The sequence below is a fragment of the Populus trichocarpa genome, chromosome 1 (genome assembly GCF_000002775.5).
Source record: "Populus trichocarpa isolate Nisqually-1 chromosome 1, P.trichocarpa_v4.1, whole genome shotgun sequence".
NCBI classification, from domain to species: Eukaryota; Viridiplantae; Streptophyta; class Magnoliopsida; order Malpighiales; family Salicaceae; genus Populus; species Populus trichocarpa.
Window position 1 is genome coordinate 7,648,123 of NC_037285.2, and position 18,929 is coordinate 7,667,051.

The following is an 18,929-nucleotide window of genomic DNA, read 5'->3' on the forward strand; positions in this document are numbered from 1 at the left end:
ATTAATGTTTAGATAATTGTATCAACAACAACATCAAATATTTCATATTTTGACATTGAAAATTTTAATTACATGATAATAGTAATTTTAATTCAATCTCTTAAATACATGGACATAGGTATTGATGTAAATAATCTCAAAAAAATAATAATAAAAAAATCCTAAAAAGATGTCAACGAAAGGCTTTCGCAAGCAGTTTTGCATAAGGACACTAAAGAGACAGACCATTGTTTAATTCTTGCCAGACTTTCAACTTCTTGCAGAATTTCATCTGGTAACCTTGCCTCTCTTGCAATACCTTCTTCTTTCTTTTCATTCCAATTGATGCAGAAATAATAAATGATGGGTTTTTTTCTTTTGTTTTTTTTTGGTGCAGTGAGTGGAGCAAAGATTATAAAGATTTTGTGAGAGTTTTTTTTGGTGGGGTGATATGGTTTCGTCAAATGCTACATCAGGATATGCATGTCCATCTATAAAGCCAACATCAAATGGGGTATTTCAGGGTGATAATCCTCTTGATTTTGCACTCCCTTTAGCCATTTTGCAGATATGCTTGGTGGTTGTGGTAACAAGGGGTCTTGCTTTTCTGTTACGACCATTGAGACAGCCAAGGGTGATTGCAGAGATTATTGTATGTAAATTTCTCTTCTATTTATATTTGATTGAAATCTGATATATGCTGATTTGGTTTTGGTTTTGCTTTTGCATTTTCTGCTATTTTGTTTGTGCATGTTAAGGTTTTTTTAGTCGTCTTTTATCCAGGATGTGAGTTGCCTTATTTTTATTTTATTTTGTGTAGTTCTTCTTTTAGAATTTACTAAAATAAGGATTAGAAATTGTATTTGAGAAAGATGATGCTTTATTGAAAATGACTGTGATTCTCTAGGATTTTGTCCTTCCCATACAAAAATTATCACGTCGCTCTATATTTTTGGTCCTGCTGTTTGATTCTCTCCTCTGGGATTAAATTAACGGTCAAGTAGCAATAAATTCATCTTTTGTTAATATGGAGTCGAAAGACATCAACTGGAATGTTATTCTGTTGTTCACAGTGAGATTGGCTTTGATTCTGCAAAAGATGATGGTGTTTGTGGCTCAACATCCACCTTTTGGTCTTGATTTTGGCTTTTTTATTCCTCCGATTTTACCTTGTGGATATGTTTGGATCAAGCCTAAGTTTGATAATCATGGTTCTGCACATTCTTTTGCTGTACAAATTCAGCAGGTTGCTTGAAAAACATATACATTTTCAGTTTATGCTAGTAAGGTGAATGCTCATGGAATAAAAGATTTCAAGAGGCATAGTGCAATCAATACATATAGTTCATCAGATTTGAAATTCTAGCAGCTAAAAATACTGTCTCTAGTAGAAGCTTTGCTAAGGTTAACCTTGAAAACTTTACCTTGTGGCAGGGAGGAATTTTACTTGGGCCATCTGCTTTGGGTCGAAGCAAGGGATATTTGCAGGCTGTATTCCCAACCAGGAGTCTGACGGTGTTAGATACCCTTGCAAACATTGGCCTCATTTTCTTTTTGTTTCTTGCTGGACTAGAGTTAGATCCCAAATCTCTTGGTCGAACTGGAAAAAAGGCACTAGCAATTGCCATGGCAGGAATTAGCCTCCCTTTTGCAATGGGAATTGGCACATCATTTATTCTCCGGTTAACCATATCTAAAGATGTTAACAGCACTGCATTTCTTGTTTTCATGGGGGTGGCACTTTCTATAACTGCCTTCCCTGTCTTGGCACGAATTCTAGCTGAGCTGAAGCTCTTAACAACTGATATTGGCAGAATGGCCATGTCAGCTGCAGCAGTAAATGATGTGGCCGCATGGATTCTTCTTGCTCTTGCCATTTCTCTGTCTGGATCTAATACTTCTCCCATTATTTCATTTTGGGTTTTCTTGTCTGGGTGTATTTTTGTCATTTGTTCAATTCTAATTGTGCCCCCAATCTTCAAATGGATGACTAAGTGGTGCCAAGAAGGTGAGCCAGTTGAAGAGATGTATGTATGTGCTACATTAGCTGCTGTTCTGGCTGCTGGGTTTGTAACTGATGCTATTGGAATTCATGCTATGTTTGGTGCTTTTGTTATTGGAATCCTGGTGCCAAAGGAAGGTCCATTTGCAGGTGCTCTTGTAGAAAAAGTTGAAGATATTGTTTCTGGACTCTTCCTTCCATTGTACTTTGTCTCAAGTGGACTAAAGACCAATGTAGCGACAATTCAAGGGTCCCAATCTTGGGGCCTACTGGTTTTGGTTATTTTCACAGCATGTTTTGGGAAGATTGTTGGCACTTTTGTGGTGTCCATTTTATGCAAAGTGCCTCTCCGTGAGTCTCTTGCCATGGCATTCCTAATGAACACCAAAGGCTTGGTGGAACTCATTGTTCTCAATATTGGTAAAGATAGAAAGGTAATTAACTATTTTTGTTATTTAAATTGGTTCTGGTTATAGCTGTGTGCTTTTTTTTTCAAACGACCCAATGCAAATATCACTTGCTTGTTTGGATTTTCAGGTTTTGAATGATGAGACATTTTCCATTATGGTTTTAATGGCTCTGTTTACAACCTTCATCACTACACCTCTTGTTACAGCTGTTTACAAGCCAGCACGAAGAGTAAAGATGGCTGACTACAAGTATAGGACAGTTGAAAGGAGAAGTTCAAATACTGAACTTAGGATTTTGGCCTGTTTCCATGGCTCGAGAAATATTTCATCGATAATAAATCTTCTTGAAGTGTCACGAGGGGTTGAGAAGGCTGAAGGGCTTTGTGTATATGCAATGCACCTCATGGAGCTTTCTGAGAGGACATCAGCCATATTAATGGTCCACAAGGCAAGGAAAAATGGGTTGCCCTTTTGGAACCGGGGCCAGCGGTCTGGTTCTAACCTTGTTGTCGTGGCATTTGATGCTTTCCAGCAATTGAGCCGTGTTTCTGTCCGGCCGATGACTGCAATCTCTTCAATGGCTGACATGCATGAGGACATTTGCACCACTGCTGAGAGGAAGAGAGCTGCAATGATCATTCTTCCATTCCATAAACTCCAGAGGTTGGATGGCTCACTTGAGACAACTCGAACTGACTTCCAACTGGTTAACAGGAGAGTTCTTGGGGATGCACCTTGCTCAGTTGGAATTCTAGTTGACCGCGGGTTTGGTGGAACCACTCAGGTATCTGCAAGTAACGTTTCTTATGTTATCACAGTCCTTTTCTTTGGAGGCCGTGATGATCGTGAAGCCCTTGCTTATGGAGCTCGAATGGCTGAACACCCTGGTGTCAGTTTAAAGGTTTTTCGCTTCTTAGTGAAACCCGAAGCTGGAGGAGAGATATCCAGAGTGAAACCTGAAGCTGGAGGAGAGATATCCAGAGTTGATATGGATGGTAGTTCTAGCACCAGATTGGGATCATTGGATGAAGATTTCATCTCAGAGTTGAAGCAGAAAATGTCCAAGGATGACTCTGTGAAACTTGAAGAGAAATTTGTTGGAAATGCTGCAGAAACTATCGATGCAATCCATGAGGCACGCCACAGCAATCTTTTCCTGGTGGGCCGATTGCCTGATGGTGAAATAGCCTTAGATTTAAGGAGTAGCAGTGACAGTCCAGAACTGGGGCCTGTAGGGGGGCTGTTGGCCTCTTCTGATATCTCAACAACAGCGTCAGTTTTGGTGGTTAAACAGTACAGCAGCCGAGTGTCTTTGGATTTAGCTTTGCAGATTGGGTAAGAGTTTTTGGGAAAAGATTCAGAATATAACTATGGGATTCTAGATTTGTGTCCAGTTAATGTTTAGTCAGAACGTAATGAGTTGTAATAATCATTTCCCATGTTCATCACATGGCATCACTTCATATTCTTTTAATCATGCACGGTGTGATTAAGAGTTCTTCTTTTCGGTCATTTAGCTATCCAATTTTATACTTGATGAAAAACATTAGCCGAAAACACAAGATCTTTATCTGGCTGCGTATTTTGGAAGTTCCACCAAGTAGGACCAATCCCATCGAAGCTCCAAAAAGTAAACTAATATGCCTTCCTAAAATTGACAAAACTCTATTACTACAACATGACTCTTTGGCTAGTCGATTTTTGGAGAAAAATATAAAAATTAATTGATAAAAATAGAATCTTATTAACTAAACATGAACAACAAGCCTTCAGATTTGATTTCACTCTCATTAATTTCTTGACCCTGTAGGATCTAAGTAGTCCTATATAAGGACAGGGAGTGTAGAGGGAATCAACAAGTGCTAGCTTGAGCTCATTCATCTAGTAGCTCTGCTTTTGCATACTCGGCTTCTTTCCTCTTCAGATCATCTCTAGAAAGAAAATGAGAACTGCAGGCTGCATCGTTCTTTTTTTCTTTATGTTTTTCCGTATCTTCAGCCTATCCAGGCCGGAAGAAGCAGTACAAACCATGAAAGAAATTAGTCCTCTACTTCCATGACATAATTTACAATGGACAGAATGCTGCTAATGTTACAGCAGCAATTGTGGCAGCACCAGAAGGTGGTAACTTAACCATCTTAGCAGGCCCCTTCCATTTTGGAAAAATTGCAGTTTTTGATGATCCCATTACCCTTGACAACAATCTTTATTCTCCACCAGTTGGCAGGGTTCAAGGCATGCATATCTACGATACCAAAAGCACATTCACAGCTTGGTTAGGCTTTACTTTCGTTCTTAACAGCACAAGACACCAAGGAACCATAAATTTCATTGGAGCTGACCCAATTATGGTGAAGAGTAGAGATATATCTGTAGTTGGAGGTTCTGGAGATTTTTTCATGCACTGAGGAATTGCAACCATAATGACGTCTGATGCATTTAAGGTGGTGTGTATTTCAGGCTCCGTCTCGATGTCAAATTCTATGAATGCTGGTAGAACAGAAGATATAATATTAATTTTGAGAGTTGGTGAGTGAACAATATTAGTGTATTTGATTTGTATTCTCCACTAGAAATGTTCTTTCAGAAGTGCAGAAAGCTAAGCTTGCTGCTCGCATTTGAAATGCAACCCTTGCTCTATTAATAGTTCGATTTTTTTTTACACTTTTTAGTTCTGAAAATTAGAAGTCGGGAGTAAATATTTGGGTCCTGCCCGTCACGAATTTAGTTAGTGGATTTCTTGGAGTATTCCACTAATCTACGGTGGTGCAAAGAGAAGAAAGCTTGATTAGAGTAATTGTCTGAACTTTAGAGGTTCCCAAGGCTGTGTAGCCGCTCTCTGATTGGCATGGGGCCACACCATTCACCAACCGCCCCTTTAAGATATAGATTGCAATCAAAATTTTGTAAGATGAAAGCCAAAACTTTAACAACGACTTCTTTCTTATCTTCTCTATCTTGAGCCAAAAACAATACATGCAAGAGTCATAGAAATCGTTTTCTCGCAGCATCTTTTGATCGCTTACGCTCAGTAGGACCAAACACAAGTTAGCTCCAAACACTTCACTATCTAAAATAATGTGCGCGCTTCTCTTAAGAACTAATACTACAAAATCAAAAGGACAGGAGTTGTTGAGGCTATACCATCACGTGATGCCGTAAGACAATGACGTCTAATTAAAGACTGGAAATTGCTATATAAGCTGAAGATATTGGTTCGATCTAGCACAAGATTTGAGGACAATCTCAACTGTGACCATGAGAGATCTTGTAATGATTTTCTTCTTCTTTATCTCCCCCCTCTTTATATCTCTATCTGTTTCTTCAGCCAAAAATTCTTTCAAGCCAGAAGAACCATGCAAACATATCGTGCTCTATTATCACGATACTCTTTTTAATGGCACGGATGCGGCTAATGCAACATCTGCTGCAGCTACCAATGCTACAAAGCTAGGAAACTTTAATTTTGGTATGCTAGTTGTTTTTGATGATCCCATGACCAAAGACAATCACCTTCTTTCTCGTCCTGTTGCAAGAGCACAAGGGTTCTATTTCTATGACATGAAGTCCACTTACACTGCTTGGTTTGCTTACACTTTGATCTTTAACTCCACTGAACACAAAGGTACTCTAAATATAATGGGTGCCGATTTGATGATGATGGAGACAAGAGATTTTTCTGTAGTTGGAGGGACAGGAGACTTTTTCATGGCTAGAGGGATTGCCACGATTCGTACTGACACTTTCCAGGGTGCCTATTATTTTCGCCTCAAGATGGATATCAAGTTATATGAGTGTTATTAGGTATCATTAGTCTTTTTTTACCCTTGAGGTCAGATATGCTAGATTTGATGAATAAAATGAATGTAATCTTGTAGCACACTTGGAGTCTCAATATCTAAGGAAGTTTCTGTGCACCTCACTTCTGTATCAATTTGTGTGTTCTCCATGCTTGTGAGCCAGTACGAAGTTAGGAAAGGCACAATTAGTAATTGTGTTAAGCTTATTCCCCGTCTTGATCAGTGAAAGATACAGAGACAGATCATTTGTGTCTCATTGTACTAGCTATGCCCTCGCTGAAAATTAAATAATACTATCAATCGAGCATATATACGGACCTTTTTTCTGCTAATGTATAACAATAAACCCTTAAGCAAAGAAGAAGCAAAAATATATATGATCCATCTATTTCAACCTTTTGTCCTGGTCTTTTCTTTCTTTAATGTGTGAAAATACCCCATTTCTAGTTTCTTAGTGGAAAGAGGAATCATCTATAAGAGTTGATGCCATACTGGTATAAAAAGAAATCAAATCAGATAAGAGATTCAAGAGGCAGCTTATCATTTCAAGTTGGGAAAAGTAATTTCCTAGATATGGTTTTGTTTCCTATATATGATGGAGGTGAGAAGGATGATTATCAAAAATCCTGAAATAGACCTGTTAAAATTTACAGCAAGGGCTGCTTAAATAAGCAAGATGCATATCACATGTGGTCATTTCGTTAGAGTTCAACATCAGCTCAAAGGAGGTTTGCAAGAACTCTGATAGTGTTAGAGTAAGAATTTTGCAGTAACAAGTCAATGTTAGATCTTCAGTTTTATAGTCCCACGTGCCGCCGGGTGCGCTAAATGCACATGTCCTTTGTTTTTATTAAACTAAATATATAATTTTTCTTGTTGTAGTTATAAAAAAAAATTTAAAGCCAAAAATGCTTCTTATTTAAGGGTTTAGAATTTTTTTATTCTAAAGGTATTTTTTTCATTTCATTATGGATTTTAATTATTTATTATTTTTTATATTTATAAAAATACCAAATTGTTTCTCAGCTTAAATTATAATAACAAAAAACTATTACAAAAATACAAAAATACCTCTTGATGCCAGGTTTAAATTTTTTTGCTTCTAAGAATATTGTGGTTGTTTTACTATGCAATTAAAATGAAATAAAATATATTTTTTCTTTTGAAAAAAACAAACGGACCATGTAAAAAGATTTTTAATACCCTTGAAAGCTAGATTTGAGTTTTTTTAGGTAAATAATTAAAGTGGTTATTATATTTATCCAATGAACAATGCTAATAGATCTGGAGCTGCAATAATTTTTCAAGTCTAATTAGGTTTTGTTAATTATTATAATACTTGAATGATAACACCAAGCTAAGATATGACATAAATCACCCTAATATTTTTAGGTGAATTTTTAGTGTCATTGAGTTAATTGTAACTTGACCATATAGTATTATTTAAGTGTTCATTTGCCAATGCGATAATGTCACATTTCAAATTACATTTGTGATGTAGTTAGGTTAGCATAAATTAAAGGTTCTAAATAGTCATATGGAAATTTGAGTTAGCCCTTGTTACTTTTAAAATAAAAAAATCTCATAAAAAACTAATAAAAAATATTAACAAAATGTTGGTGAATGAAAAAAAAAAAAGCTTAAGAAAAGAGAAAAAAACCAAGCAAGCTCTGGTGAACCTTGATTAATCTCTCAAATCCTTCACCCATTAAATTATAGACCTAAACTCAACTAAAAGGCTCAACACCCTATCAATTAAGTGTTGGAGGATAAAATCAATAAATTTAATTTAATTAAAAAACAAAATTACTTTTAAAAAAGCTAAATATAACAAAGACTGGAGAGAAAAAAAACCTAAGGCAACCCTTGCTATTTTAAAAAGATAAATAAATCTTATAGAAAGCGAATAAAAAGAGTGTTGGAGGGTGACATCAGAAAAAAATGAACTTAAAAAAAGAAAAAAGAAAAACCAAGCAAGCCCGAGCGAACCTTGTAAACTCGGGTTAAACTTTCAAACTTGCAACCGTTAAATTCTCGACTCGAACTCAACCCAAAAGCTCAACACTTGAAGATTTAAATGTTGGAGGATGAAATCAATTAATTTAATTTAAAGACAAAATTCCTTTAAAAAAGCTAAATCTTGAGGCAACCTGTGTTATTTTTAAAATGATTGAGAAACCAATAGAAAGCAAATTAAAAAAAACAAAACAAAATGTTATAAGATGAAACAAAAAAAAAAGCTTTAAAAAGAGAAACAAAGAAGCCCGAGTGAAATTCATAAACCCGGATTAATTTCTTAATTAAACCTATAATCTAGAAAACAAAAGAGACCCCCATTGATTTTCTTGGGCACCACAATGGTGGCAAAATTCTAGGCAACAACCTAGTAGGCAACGAGTCGCCTCTTGCATGAAAAAAAGAAAAAAAGAAAAACAAGAGTAGATGGCAAGTCGTTCGCTTCTAAGGTAAAAATTAAAAAAGTAGGTGCACCTAAGCCATTTTTATTAAGGTTGAGCTTGTGGGTGTGGCCCATTAGTGCCTTTTTTTTGTTTTTTTTATCCTTTTTTATTGAAAAACTCAAGTTAACTTTTTAAACTCGTGTGAGTTATTAGATCTGAAACACTCAATCTAGAAAAATCATAAAGTCTAATTCTCAATCAATCATATATTCAAGAATGAAATTGAAAATAGAATTTCAATTATATATATATATTTTTTTAAAATAGCAATTAAAAGAATGAGGATCAAAATAAAAATAAAATTTTTTTTTTATTTAATTGAAGGGTGAAAATAAAAAAAAATCTATTTATTAAAAGGAAAAAGAAAAAAAAGAATGAGGATCAAAACTGACATAAAATAACAGTGTTGTAATTAAAAGATGAAATTAAAAAAAATAATAAATTTTACAAAAAAGCCAAGAAAAAAATTAGAAATTAAAATAATAAGAACCAAATTGAAAACTAGGATACCTTCAATTTGAAAACCACTAAATTTTTTACAAAAGGGTCAATACCAAAAATTAGAAATAAAAAGAATAAGGATTAAAATTGAAATACCAAAAACCAAAAGGAAAAATTTGTAATTCTCAAGGAAGGAGAGAGAAGGATGAAAAAAATGGTCTATTGGTCAACAAGAAGAGGACACGACGACACTTCTAACGATATGATGGAAGGGTATTTTTTGATGTCAGGAGACGCTACATCTTTTACGCACCTTCGGGTGCACTAAATGCACACATCTTTTTTTTTATTAAAAAAATATAAAATGTTTCCTAAGTTGACTTTATAATTACAAAACAAAACCCTTAAAGGCTGAAAATGCCCCTTGTCTAAAGGTTTATAATTTTTTATTCTAATGGTATTCTTGTCATTTTACTATGTATTTTAATTGTTTATTATTTTTTATATTTGTGCAAATACCAAATTGTCCATTAACTTAAATTATAATAACAAAAAACTATTATGAAAATATAAAAATACCCTTTGATGTTAGGTTTAATTTTTTTTTTTTGCTTGTAATGATATTTTAGTTATTTTACGATGCAATTTAAATGAGAAAAAAATATATTTGTCTAGTCAATTTGAAAAAAACAAATGGACCATGTAAAAAGAATTTTTATGCCCTGGAAAGTTAGGTTTGAGTTTTTTGGGTGAAGGGGCAAAGTGGTTATTACACTACTCCAATAAAAAATACCAATGAATTTGGAGCAGTGTTCATTTGAGTAATTTTTCAAGGCCAATTGGGTTTTTTTAATCATTATAATACTTGAACGGTAACAGAGCTAAGGTATGACAAAAATCACCCTAATATTTTAGGTGAATTTTTAGTGTCATTTAGTTAATTGTAACTTGACCATGTAGTAATATTGAAGTGTTCATTTGTCTATGCGGTAATGTGACATTTCAAACTGCATTTGTGATGTAGCTAGGCTAGCAAAATTTAAAGGTTCTGAATATTCATATGAAAATCTAAGATAACTCTTGTTATTTTTTTTAAAAAAAATCTCATAAAAAAATTAACAAAATGTTGGTTGATGAAAAAAAAAAAAGCTTAAAAAGGAAGAAAAAAAACCAAGTAAGCTTAGGTAAACCTTGTAAATCTCGATTAATCTTTCAAATTTATAACCCGTTAAATTATAGATTTTGACTCAACTAAGAAGCTCAACACCCTCCTAATTAAGTGTTAGGAGATAAAATAAATAAATTTAATTTAAAAACAAAGTTACTTTTAAAAAAGCTAAATATAATAAAGACTGAAGAAAAAAACAAGAGGAAAACCTTACTATTTTAAATAAATAAATAAATCTTATAAAAAGAAAATAAAAAGTGTGTTGGAGGATAAAATCAGATAAAAATAAACTTAAAAAAAGATAAAAAATCCAAGTAAACCCGAGTGAACCTTGTAAACCTAGGTTAAACTTTCAAATTCACAATTATTAAATTCTCGACTTAGACTCAACTAAAAAGCTCAACACTTGAAGATTTAAATGTTGGAGGATGAAATCAATTAATTTGATTTAGAGAAAAAATTCCTTTAAAAAAGCTAACTCTAAAATAGCAAAAAACAATTATCCCGAGGCAACTTGAGTTATTTTTAAAATGATTGAGAAACCCATAGAAAGCAAATTAAAAAAAATAAAATATTGTAGGATGAAACCGAAATAAAAAGCTTAAAAAAGAGAGAAAAAAAAGAAGCTTGAGTGAACTTTGTAAACTCGGGTTAATCTCTTAAACCTATATGCCATAAAATTTTAGATCTGGATTCAACTAAGAAGCTAAACACCCGACCAATTAAATATTGTAGGATGAAACAATAAAAAAAAATCAGTCTAAAGAATCTTGCAAGGTAAAAAATAGCAATAAAATAAATATTATATTTGATAGGAAAAAATAGCAAGGATTAAAGTGTAAAAAAATTCAAAAATCATCTTAAATAAAAAAAATATTAATCAAAATGATGAGAATCAAATTTAAAAGATGAAAAAAAATCTATAGGGGATGAAATTGAAAAATATATTTAATTTCATTAATTATTCTTAATAAAAATACGTATTCAAGAGAATAAGGATTGAATCTTAAAAATAATAACATGAGAGGCTGGTTTGATTGTTTGGAAGGTCAATATGAAAATCGAGTAGGAAAGAGAAAAACAAAATCAAACCACATGGGGGCGCTGAGACTCTTTGATCGTTGCCTTGGAAGCTAGGTTTTAACCACCGGACGGCACACACGTATCTTTTAAAGGCAACAATTACTGTTCATTTATTTTTTAATTTTTTTTATTTATCAAATTACCTTACTGCACCTAATGATACCCCAAAACTATCAAATATCCAAATATAAAAGACAAAAAAATCCATAAGTTAAAGATAATTTTTTTTATTTCAAAAAATAATAAGGTAACTTAATTGTGTAAAAATTAAGTCATAAAAAAAGGCTCATTGACCCAAAGTTTATTATTATTTTTTTGTCTTTCAATGATAATGAAGTAATCATACTAATGAAAACATAAAAATGTTATCTAACCCTATCTTTTCTTGTAATAGCTTATATGGCTCGTGAAATAAACTTTTCTATCCGTGAGATCTAGCTCGATGGATTTGATATCAAAGGACAAATAAGTTGAATTGATCTCTTTTAATTTTATATATAATATAATGTAATAAAGATTAAGTCATGCTAAGATATCACTTACCATGATCAAATAAATTGTTTAATTTTCTTTTAAATTCTGTTGGGAAATGTGGTTGTGGTAATTTTTCAAAGTATTTTTCATTTAGAAAAATATAAAGATTATATTTTTTTATTTTTTAAAAATTATTTTTAATATCAGCGCATTAAAATAATTTAAAAACACCAAAAAAATATTAATCTGAAGAAAAAAATAAATGTTTTTTAAACTTTTTGAAAAACGTTTTAAAAATGCAACAATAAACAAGAATGAACTACCACTTAAATAATACAAATTAACACCAACCCCAACCAATCATCCACCAGAATTAATTAGAATATTCATTAGGGTTGATAAAAGAGTCACACGTGGGGCCACAACAAATTAAGAATCGGTGGATAAGTAATGTTTCCCTTCTTTTTTTATCAGCTAATGTTTATTGTCTAATTAAATAAGTAAAAGCAGGTGGTGATGATGACCTGCTTTTACTTATTTTTTCAAAGGGCCTGCCCCTTTGGTTATCGATGCACATCAAGTATGACGTCTTTTATTGTTTTTTTAATTATGTAAGGTGGTTTTTAAAATAATTTTTTTAAATATATTAAAATAATTTTTTTTTTACTTTTGACCTAATATAAAAACAATAAAAAGTATAAATTTAATATTCTTTTCATATAAATATACTTTTAAAAAATATTTAAAAATAATTTCAAATACACTCACACTCCCAATCACTCCAAGTCAAGAGCACGGCTTAGAAAAATCCAACACTTCCGCTCCAACCATGGCAGCCAGCCTAGACCTATGCTTCTTCTTCTTTTTCTCAAGTACAACTTCTCAGCTTTTCACGAGTGAATTTTTTCCTCCCGTGGCAGGATTGGTATTTGCTATTTTTGTAGATAATAAGAGCATCTTTAATAGAATAATTGGAAACAAAGTTTTTTAATAATATAAATATAGTTTTTTGTTTTTATAAAAAGTTATTTAAAAGAGTCAACTATATTTTAATATATTTAATACACAATTATTTTAACAAATCAATATAATCTAGTTAACTTGACGGATTTAAAAACAACCCGAATAATTCTCGATCAACCCAATATTAAAGGATAAAATTAAAAAGCGTTCAATTCAAAAATACAAAGAAAAAAAACAATCCGAGTCAATTCAGATAAACTCGCCAAACCCATAACACGGGTCACGAGACCAGAATAATACCATAAGAAGCTAATCGAAAAAATATAAATTTAAAATAAATCAAAGAAAAAAACTAATGGAAATTGTTTTTGCAAATAATAGTGTTTTGTAAGATTTTAATATTTTTGCAAAATATGTAGAAATAATATTCTTGTAACAGAAATTATATTTTAATAATTTATTTAGCATTTTATCATTGAAAAGTCAAATTAATATTTTTTATTAATAATTTTTTTCTTTACATTTAGCATATCCCTTGAAGATGTCTAAGAGTAAAAACCCCATTGAAATTTTTTTTGTTTCTTTATTATAAGCAATGAAAAAATTGATGAAAAGGGTGTGTAGGAGGTAGCCACTTAAGCAGTTCTGTGAAGACAAATCCAATTCAGAATATATATAAAAAAAAAAAAAAATCCACGGACCATTTATTAACAATATTTGATGAAATTTTTTCAGCCCTTTTTTTAATCGATCAGATTCCACATTATATCCAAAACGTGGTCTTTATATAAGGAGGAGTAGAGAGCTAATTACTCACAAGTCACAAGTTCTAGCTTTAGCTTTAGCACTATCGTCTAAATCTTGTTTTTGCTCATCTTGCTTCATTTCTCCCAGGACTATCTTCACCAGGGAAAAAAAATGAGAGCAACCTGTATTCTTCTCTGTTTCTTTACGTTTCTTGTTGCTTCTTCAGCCCATCCGGGGAAGAAGAAGCAGTACAAACCGTGCAAGGAATTAGTCCTATACTTTCATGACATTATTTACAATGGCCAGAACGCTGCCAATGCAACCTCAGCAATTGTGGCGGCGCCGGAAGGCGCCAACTTAACCATCTTAGCAAGCCAGTTCCATTTTGGCAACATTGCAGTTTTTGATGACCCCATTACCCTTGACAACAATCTTCATTCACCGCCGGTCGGTAGGGCACAAGGCATGTATATTTATGATACCAAAAACACCTTCACTGCCTGGCTGGGCTTTTCTTTTGTCCTCAATTCCACTGACCACCACGGCACCGTAAACTTCATGGGAGCAGACCCAACTACGCTAAAGACTAGAGATATATCCGTGGTTGGAGGCACTGGGGATTTCTTTATGCACAGGGGAATTGCTACCATAGCCACCGACGCCTATGAAGGCGATGTGTATTTCAGGCTCCGAGTTGACATCAAATTCTATGAATGCTGGTAAAATGTATCACACGTATGAAAATTCGGGTGATGCTTCTGTTGTAGTCCCTTCTCCTTGAATAAGACATTATTTTGAAGTTATATTCTTGAGCTTAATGTATATTTGAAATTGTAATAGCGGTTATAGTTTAAAATAATTTTTGTTTATAAATATATTAAAATAATATATATATATATATATATATATATATATATATATTTTAAAATTATTTTTAATATTAGTATATCAAAACGATTTAAAAACATAAAAAATAATTTTTAATAAAAAAATTCAAAATTCAAACAGTATTTCTAATTCATTTCATTTTAACTCCTTCGTAGCTAGGAAATTTTGGAGGTGCCATGCAGTTCTATTATCAACAAAATCATAAATTCCTCCGAGCTTCATTTTGAGGACCTTAATCGGTCCAGGCAACCTTGGAGCATGAACTTTAATTTGAAACAAAATTTAATTAATAGTGACAACAATTATTCATATTCACAAAAACCAATTTAAAATCAATGATAATAAGATAATAATAACTTGTCGTAATTGTAGAACTCTTAACTCTTAACTCAGGATCGTGCATACTAATACCTGGAAATTGATATAATAAAGGATGTGTTTTTCACCACTCAATAACCAATATAAAACATACACACACTAAGACAAGGAGGTCCAATGTGAATATAATAAATTGACTTATTTACAAAATTATCAAAATATGCACAGATATCTTATAATACATAGCTTATAAAATTAATCATTTCAGATCATATTAGACCATTACTTACCTTTTGTTAGAGCTTCATATATAATCAGAAAGCCATACATCTTTATATATATATATATATATATATATATATATATATATATATATATATATATATATATATATATATATATCTTTTATTGAATGAATATTGAATTGTTGTTTATCCCTTTGCCATTTTATTAACCGTTTTCAAAACATGCTCTTAGATATGATTTGATTATTAATTCAGGATAAAATAAACAGAAATAGTAGGGACAAAAATATATTTAATTAAAAAAATAGGGATAAAAATAAAGATACAAAAATAAATACGTTACTAAGATAATATTAGAATGAATTTTTGTATTTTTAAAACAGGTGATACGGAGATAACATGTTTTTGAAGACTATATTTATTATTTTATAATATCTCTATAAAAAAAATCTTAATTTCAAAATCTTTCAATTAAGACATGTAAAGATAAAAATAGTTATTAATAATTATTAAAACCCAGCCCGAAGCAAAGCTAAGGTCATTAGCTGGGAGGATCAACTTGGGTTAACCCAATTTTTTAAAGGGATCAAAACAACATCGTTTTAACCAAAAAGATTTGTATAAAAAAATAAACAACGTGTTTTTTACTCATGTTTTTATTTAAAGGTTTAGAATTTTTTTATTCTAAAGGTATTATTATCATTTTAAAAGCCAAAATACCAACCTTAATTTTAATTTTAAAAGCCAAAAATGCTTTTTATTTAAAGGTTTAGAATTTTTTTATTCTAAAGGTATTTTTATCGTTTCATTATGCATTTTAATTGTTTATTATTTTTTATATTTTTAAAAATACCAAATTGTTCTTCGGCTTAAATTATAATAACAAAAAACCATTATAAAAATACAAAAATACCCCTTGATGCCAGGTTTAATTTTTTTTGCTTCTAAGAATATTGTGGTTGTTTTACTATGCAATTAAAATGGAACAAAATATATTTTTCCTTGGTCAATTTGAAAAAAACAAATGGACCATGTAAAAAAACTTTTAATACCCTTGAAAGCTAGGTTTGGCCAATTAAATATTGTAGGATGAAACAATAAAAAAAAAATCAGTCTAAAGAATCTTGTAAGGTAAAAAATAGCAATAAAATAAATGTTATATTTGATAGGAAAAAAATAGCAAGGATTAAAGTGTAAAAAAATTCAAAAATCATCTTAAATAAAAAAAAATACTAATAAAAAAAATGAGAATCAAATTTGAAAGATGAAAAAAAATCTATAGGGGATGAAATTGAAAAAAATATTTAATTTCATTAATTATTCTTAATAAAAAAACATATTCAATAGAATAAGGATCAAATCTTAAAGATAATAACATGAGGGGCCGGTTTGATTGTTTGGAATGTCAATATGAAAATCAAGTAGGAAAGAGGGGAAAAAAAATCAATCCACATGTGCCAAAATTGGTCCCAATTATGCAACATGCACCGCTTTTAAGTGGTGGGGGCGCCGAGACTCTTTGGTCGTCTTGGAAGCTAGGTTTTGGCCACCGGACGACACGTATCTTCTAAAGGCAAGCATTACTGTTCATTCATTGTTTTTAATTTTTTTTATTTATCAAATTATCTTTGTTGTTATCCAATTTTTAACCCCATATTTTTTATAAAGTTTTCAGAAAATCCAAAAAATAGTGAAAAAAAATGAAAATCAAAAAATATATTTTTAATATATTTGCATCGTTTTTAGCATTTTCAACATCGTCTAAAAAAGAATTTAAATTTTCAAATGTTTTTTGAACGCGTTTGACTTTTCACCCGTTATTTTTAAAAGCATTGATTTTTTTTATTGAGTCGACTTTGATATTGCTTATTTTCCAAAAATATATAAAAAAAAGAAAAATCAAAATTTACAAAAAAAAAATTAAGGGATCAATTTTAAGAATCAACCAATATTTTACCTATAAATATAGGTCCACAACTCAAAACAGGGGGGTCCACAAAGGAGAGGGGGGCCAGTTTGGAGAGAAAAAAGAAAGAAAAGAACAAACCCTAAATCTATCTCTTCTCCAAGCAGCCGCCGCAGCCCCCTTTCCCTCTGATTTTTTTTCCTTCTTCCTCTCCCCCAGCCGCTGACCAACACCGACCAGCCTTCTCCCCTCAGCCACAACACCCACCTTCCAACTCCACCCTCACGGACCAAGAGCCTCAGCCCCACAGACCACCTCGTGGTCTCTCTTTCCCCCCTATCACTGTCCCCCGCCACTTACCAAAACCGTTGCATTTTCCTTCATCTTCTCCAAAACACAGAGCCCCTCACCTCACCAGAACCAGCCCCCACACTGCCTCCTCTCCTTTTCTCTCCACAGATCCTCCCTCTCAGCAGCTCCCTCTACCCTCCGCGGCCTTCATTCCCTCCGGCTCCTCCCCACTTGGCGAAACAAAATAGCTGCAGCAACCCCGGCTTGGAATTTTTTGGCCTCCACACTGTAGCCCCATCTCCTTCCTCCTCTCGAGAAACAAACAAACCAAACAGCCGCCCCCTGGTTTTGATTTTCTTCTCCAGCCGACCGACCGGCCGCCATCACAGGCCGCCACCACCGACAGGGGTGAAGACCATCCAGCAGCACGCCCACCGAGCCATCAGCGCCGTCCACACCGTCAGACAGCAGCGCCGCCACAGATCCACCGTCGCCCGATCTGCCACCCAAAACAGAGGAGAAGACGGCGAAGCCCCAATAACAGACCTGAGAAAGAAGAAAGTGAAGCAGATAAGGATGGAAAGCAGAGGAAAACAGATCTAAAAAATTAACTAAAACAGACTGCCTGTGCGTTTTCTTTTGGTTGCAGGTGACGGTGATCTTCACCGCCGGCGAGGAAAGGAAGAGGAGAAGAAGCTGAGCCAGACGCCGCCAGTGGCGGTGGCGCGTGGAGGGGACGCGCCGCCATTGTTCCAGTACTGTTCAGGCAGTTCCAGAAGCGTTCCTTTGCAATTCCTGGAGTTTTAGGGTCTATTTTATAAATTTTAAATTGTTAATGTAATTTTTGTTTAGTTGTTTTGAATTTATATTTTGTATTGTGGATGTAAAAAAAAAAAAAGGGAAAAAGAAAAGAAAAGGAAAAGAAAAGGGAAAAAGAATAATACAGTAAAGTGAATGTGTGTTTGTATTTGTTTAATGCATGTTTTTTTGTTTTTTTATTATTATTTATATGATAAAATTGCAAAGAGCAAAGAAGAATTTAATATTTTGATTTGCTCACGAATAAAGAATTATAAATTTACATGGAAGTTGTATTTCTAAAATTTGATAAAAGAACAGAATTTTTAAAATTTTTTTAATACATCATGTCCACGAAGCAGCTTATTTTAGGTAGGTAGGGTGTTTTATGGGTGCTAATACTTTTTCTAACTATAACCAGTGTTTTACTCGTGAATTTTTGATAAGATTATTATATCCGGGTTTTTAAGTAATCTTTAATTAAATATTAGATGACGACTTTTAATGAATAAATCAAAGCAAACGAAAACTAAAAATTTTCAAGTGACTTTTAATGAATAAATCAAAGCAAACGAAAACTAAAAATTGTCAAGTCGATGCCGTGTGGATTTTGATGTTCGATAACCCTAATGATACCTCAAAATTACCAAATAGCCAAATATAAAAGATAAAAAAATTCATAAGTTAAAGATATTTTTTTTTATTTTAAAAAATAATAAAGTAATTTAATTGTGTAAAAATTAAGTCAAAGAAAAAGGCTCATTGATCAAAGTTTATTTTTTTTTTTTTTGTCTTTCAATGATAATGAAGCAATCGTACTAATGAAAATATAAAAATGATATATAACCCTATCTTTTCTTGTAATTACTAACATGGCTCGTGAAATAAACTTTTTTTATCCGTGAGATCTAGCTCGATGGAAATGATATCAAAGGACAAATAAGTTGAATTGAACTC

The 18,929-nt window shown here is 32.5% G+C and overlaps 3 protein-coding genes and 1 pseudogene across 3 annotated transcripts; all 4 read left to right on the forward strand.

Moving 5' to 3' along the window:
• Positions 1–287: 287 nt before the first annotated feature.
• Positions 288–3,903, forward strand: LOC127904907 (cation/H(+) antiporter 18-like). Its single transcript, XM_052450018.1, has 3 exons — positions 288–631; positions 1,414–2,415; positions 2,519–3,903. The coding sequence occupies exons 1-3, from the start codon at positions 431–433 to the stop codon at positions 3,728–3,730; spliced, it is 2,415 nt and encodes an 804-aa protein (XP_052305978.1). The 5' UTR covers positions 288–430; the 3' UTR covers positions 3,731–3,903.
• Positions 3,789–4,888, forward strand: LOC127904491 (disease resistance response protein 206-like; annotated as a pseudogene).
• A 694-nt stretch (positions 4,889–5,582) lies between these two features.
• LOC127904908 (dirigent protein 5-like) lies at positions 5,583–6,308 on the forward strand. The gene has a single exon (XM_052450019.1). The coding sequence runs from the start codon at positions 5,650–5,652 to the stop codon at positions 6,193–6,195; it is 546 nt and encodes a 181-aa protein (XP_052305979.1). The 5' UTR covers positions 5,583–5,649; the 3' UTR covers positions 6,196–6,308.
• Positions 6,309–13,578: 7,270 nt separating this feature from the next.
• LOC7472727 (disease resistance response protein 206) lies at positions 13,579–14,385 on the forward strand. The gene has a single exon (XM_002297959.4). The coding sequence runs from the start codon at positions 13,698–13,700 to the stop codon at positions 14,247–14,249; it is 552 nt and encodes a 183-aa protein (XP_002297995.4). The 5' UTR covers positions 13,579–13,697; the 3' UTR covers positions 14,250–14,385.
• Positions 14,386–18,929: the final 4,544 nt, after the last annotated feature.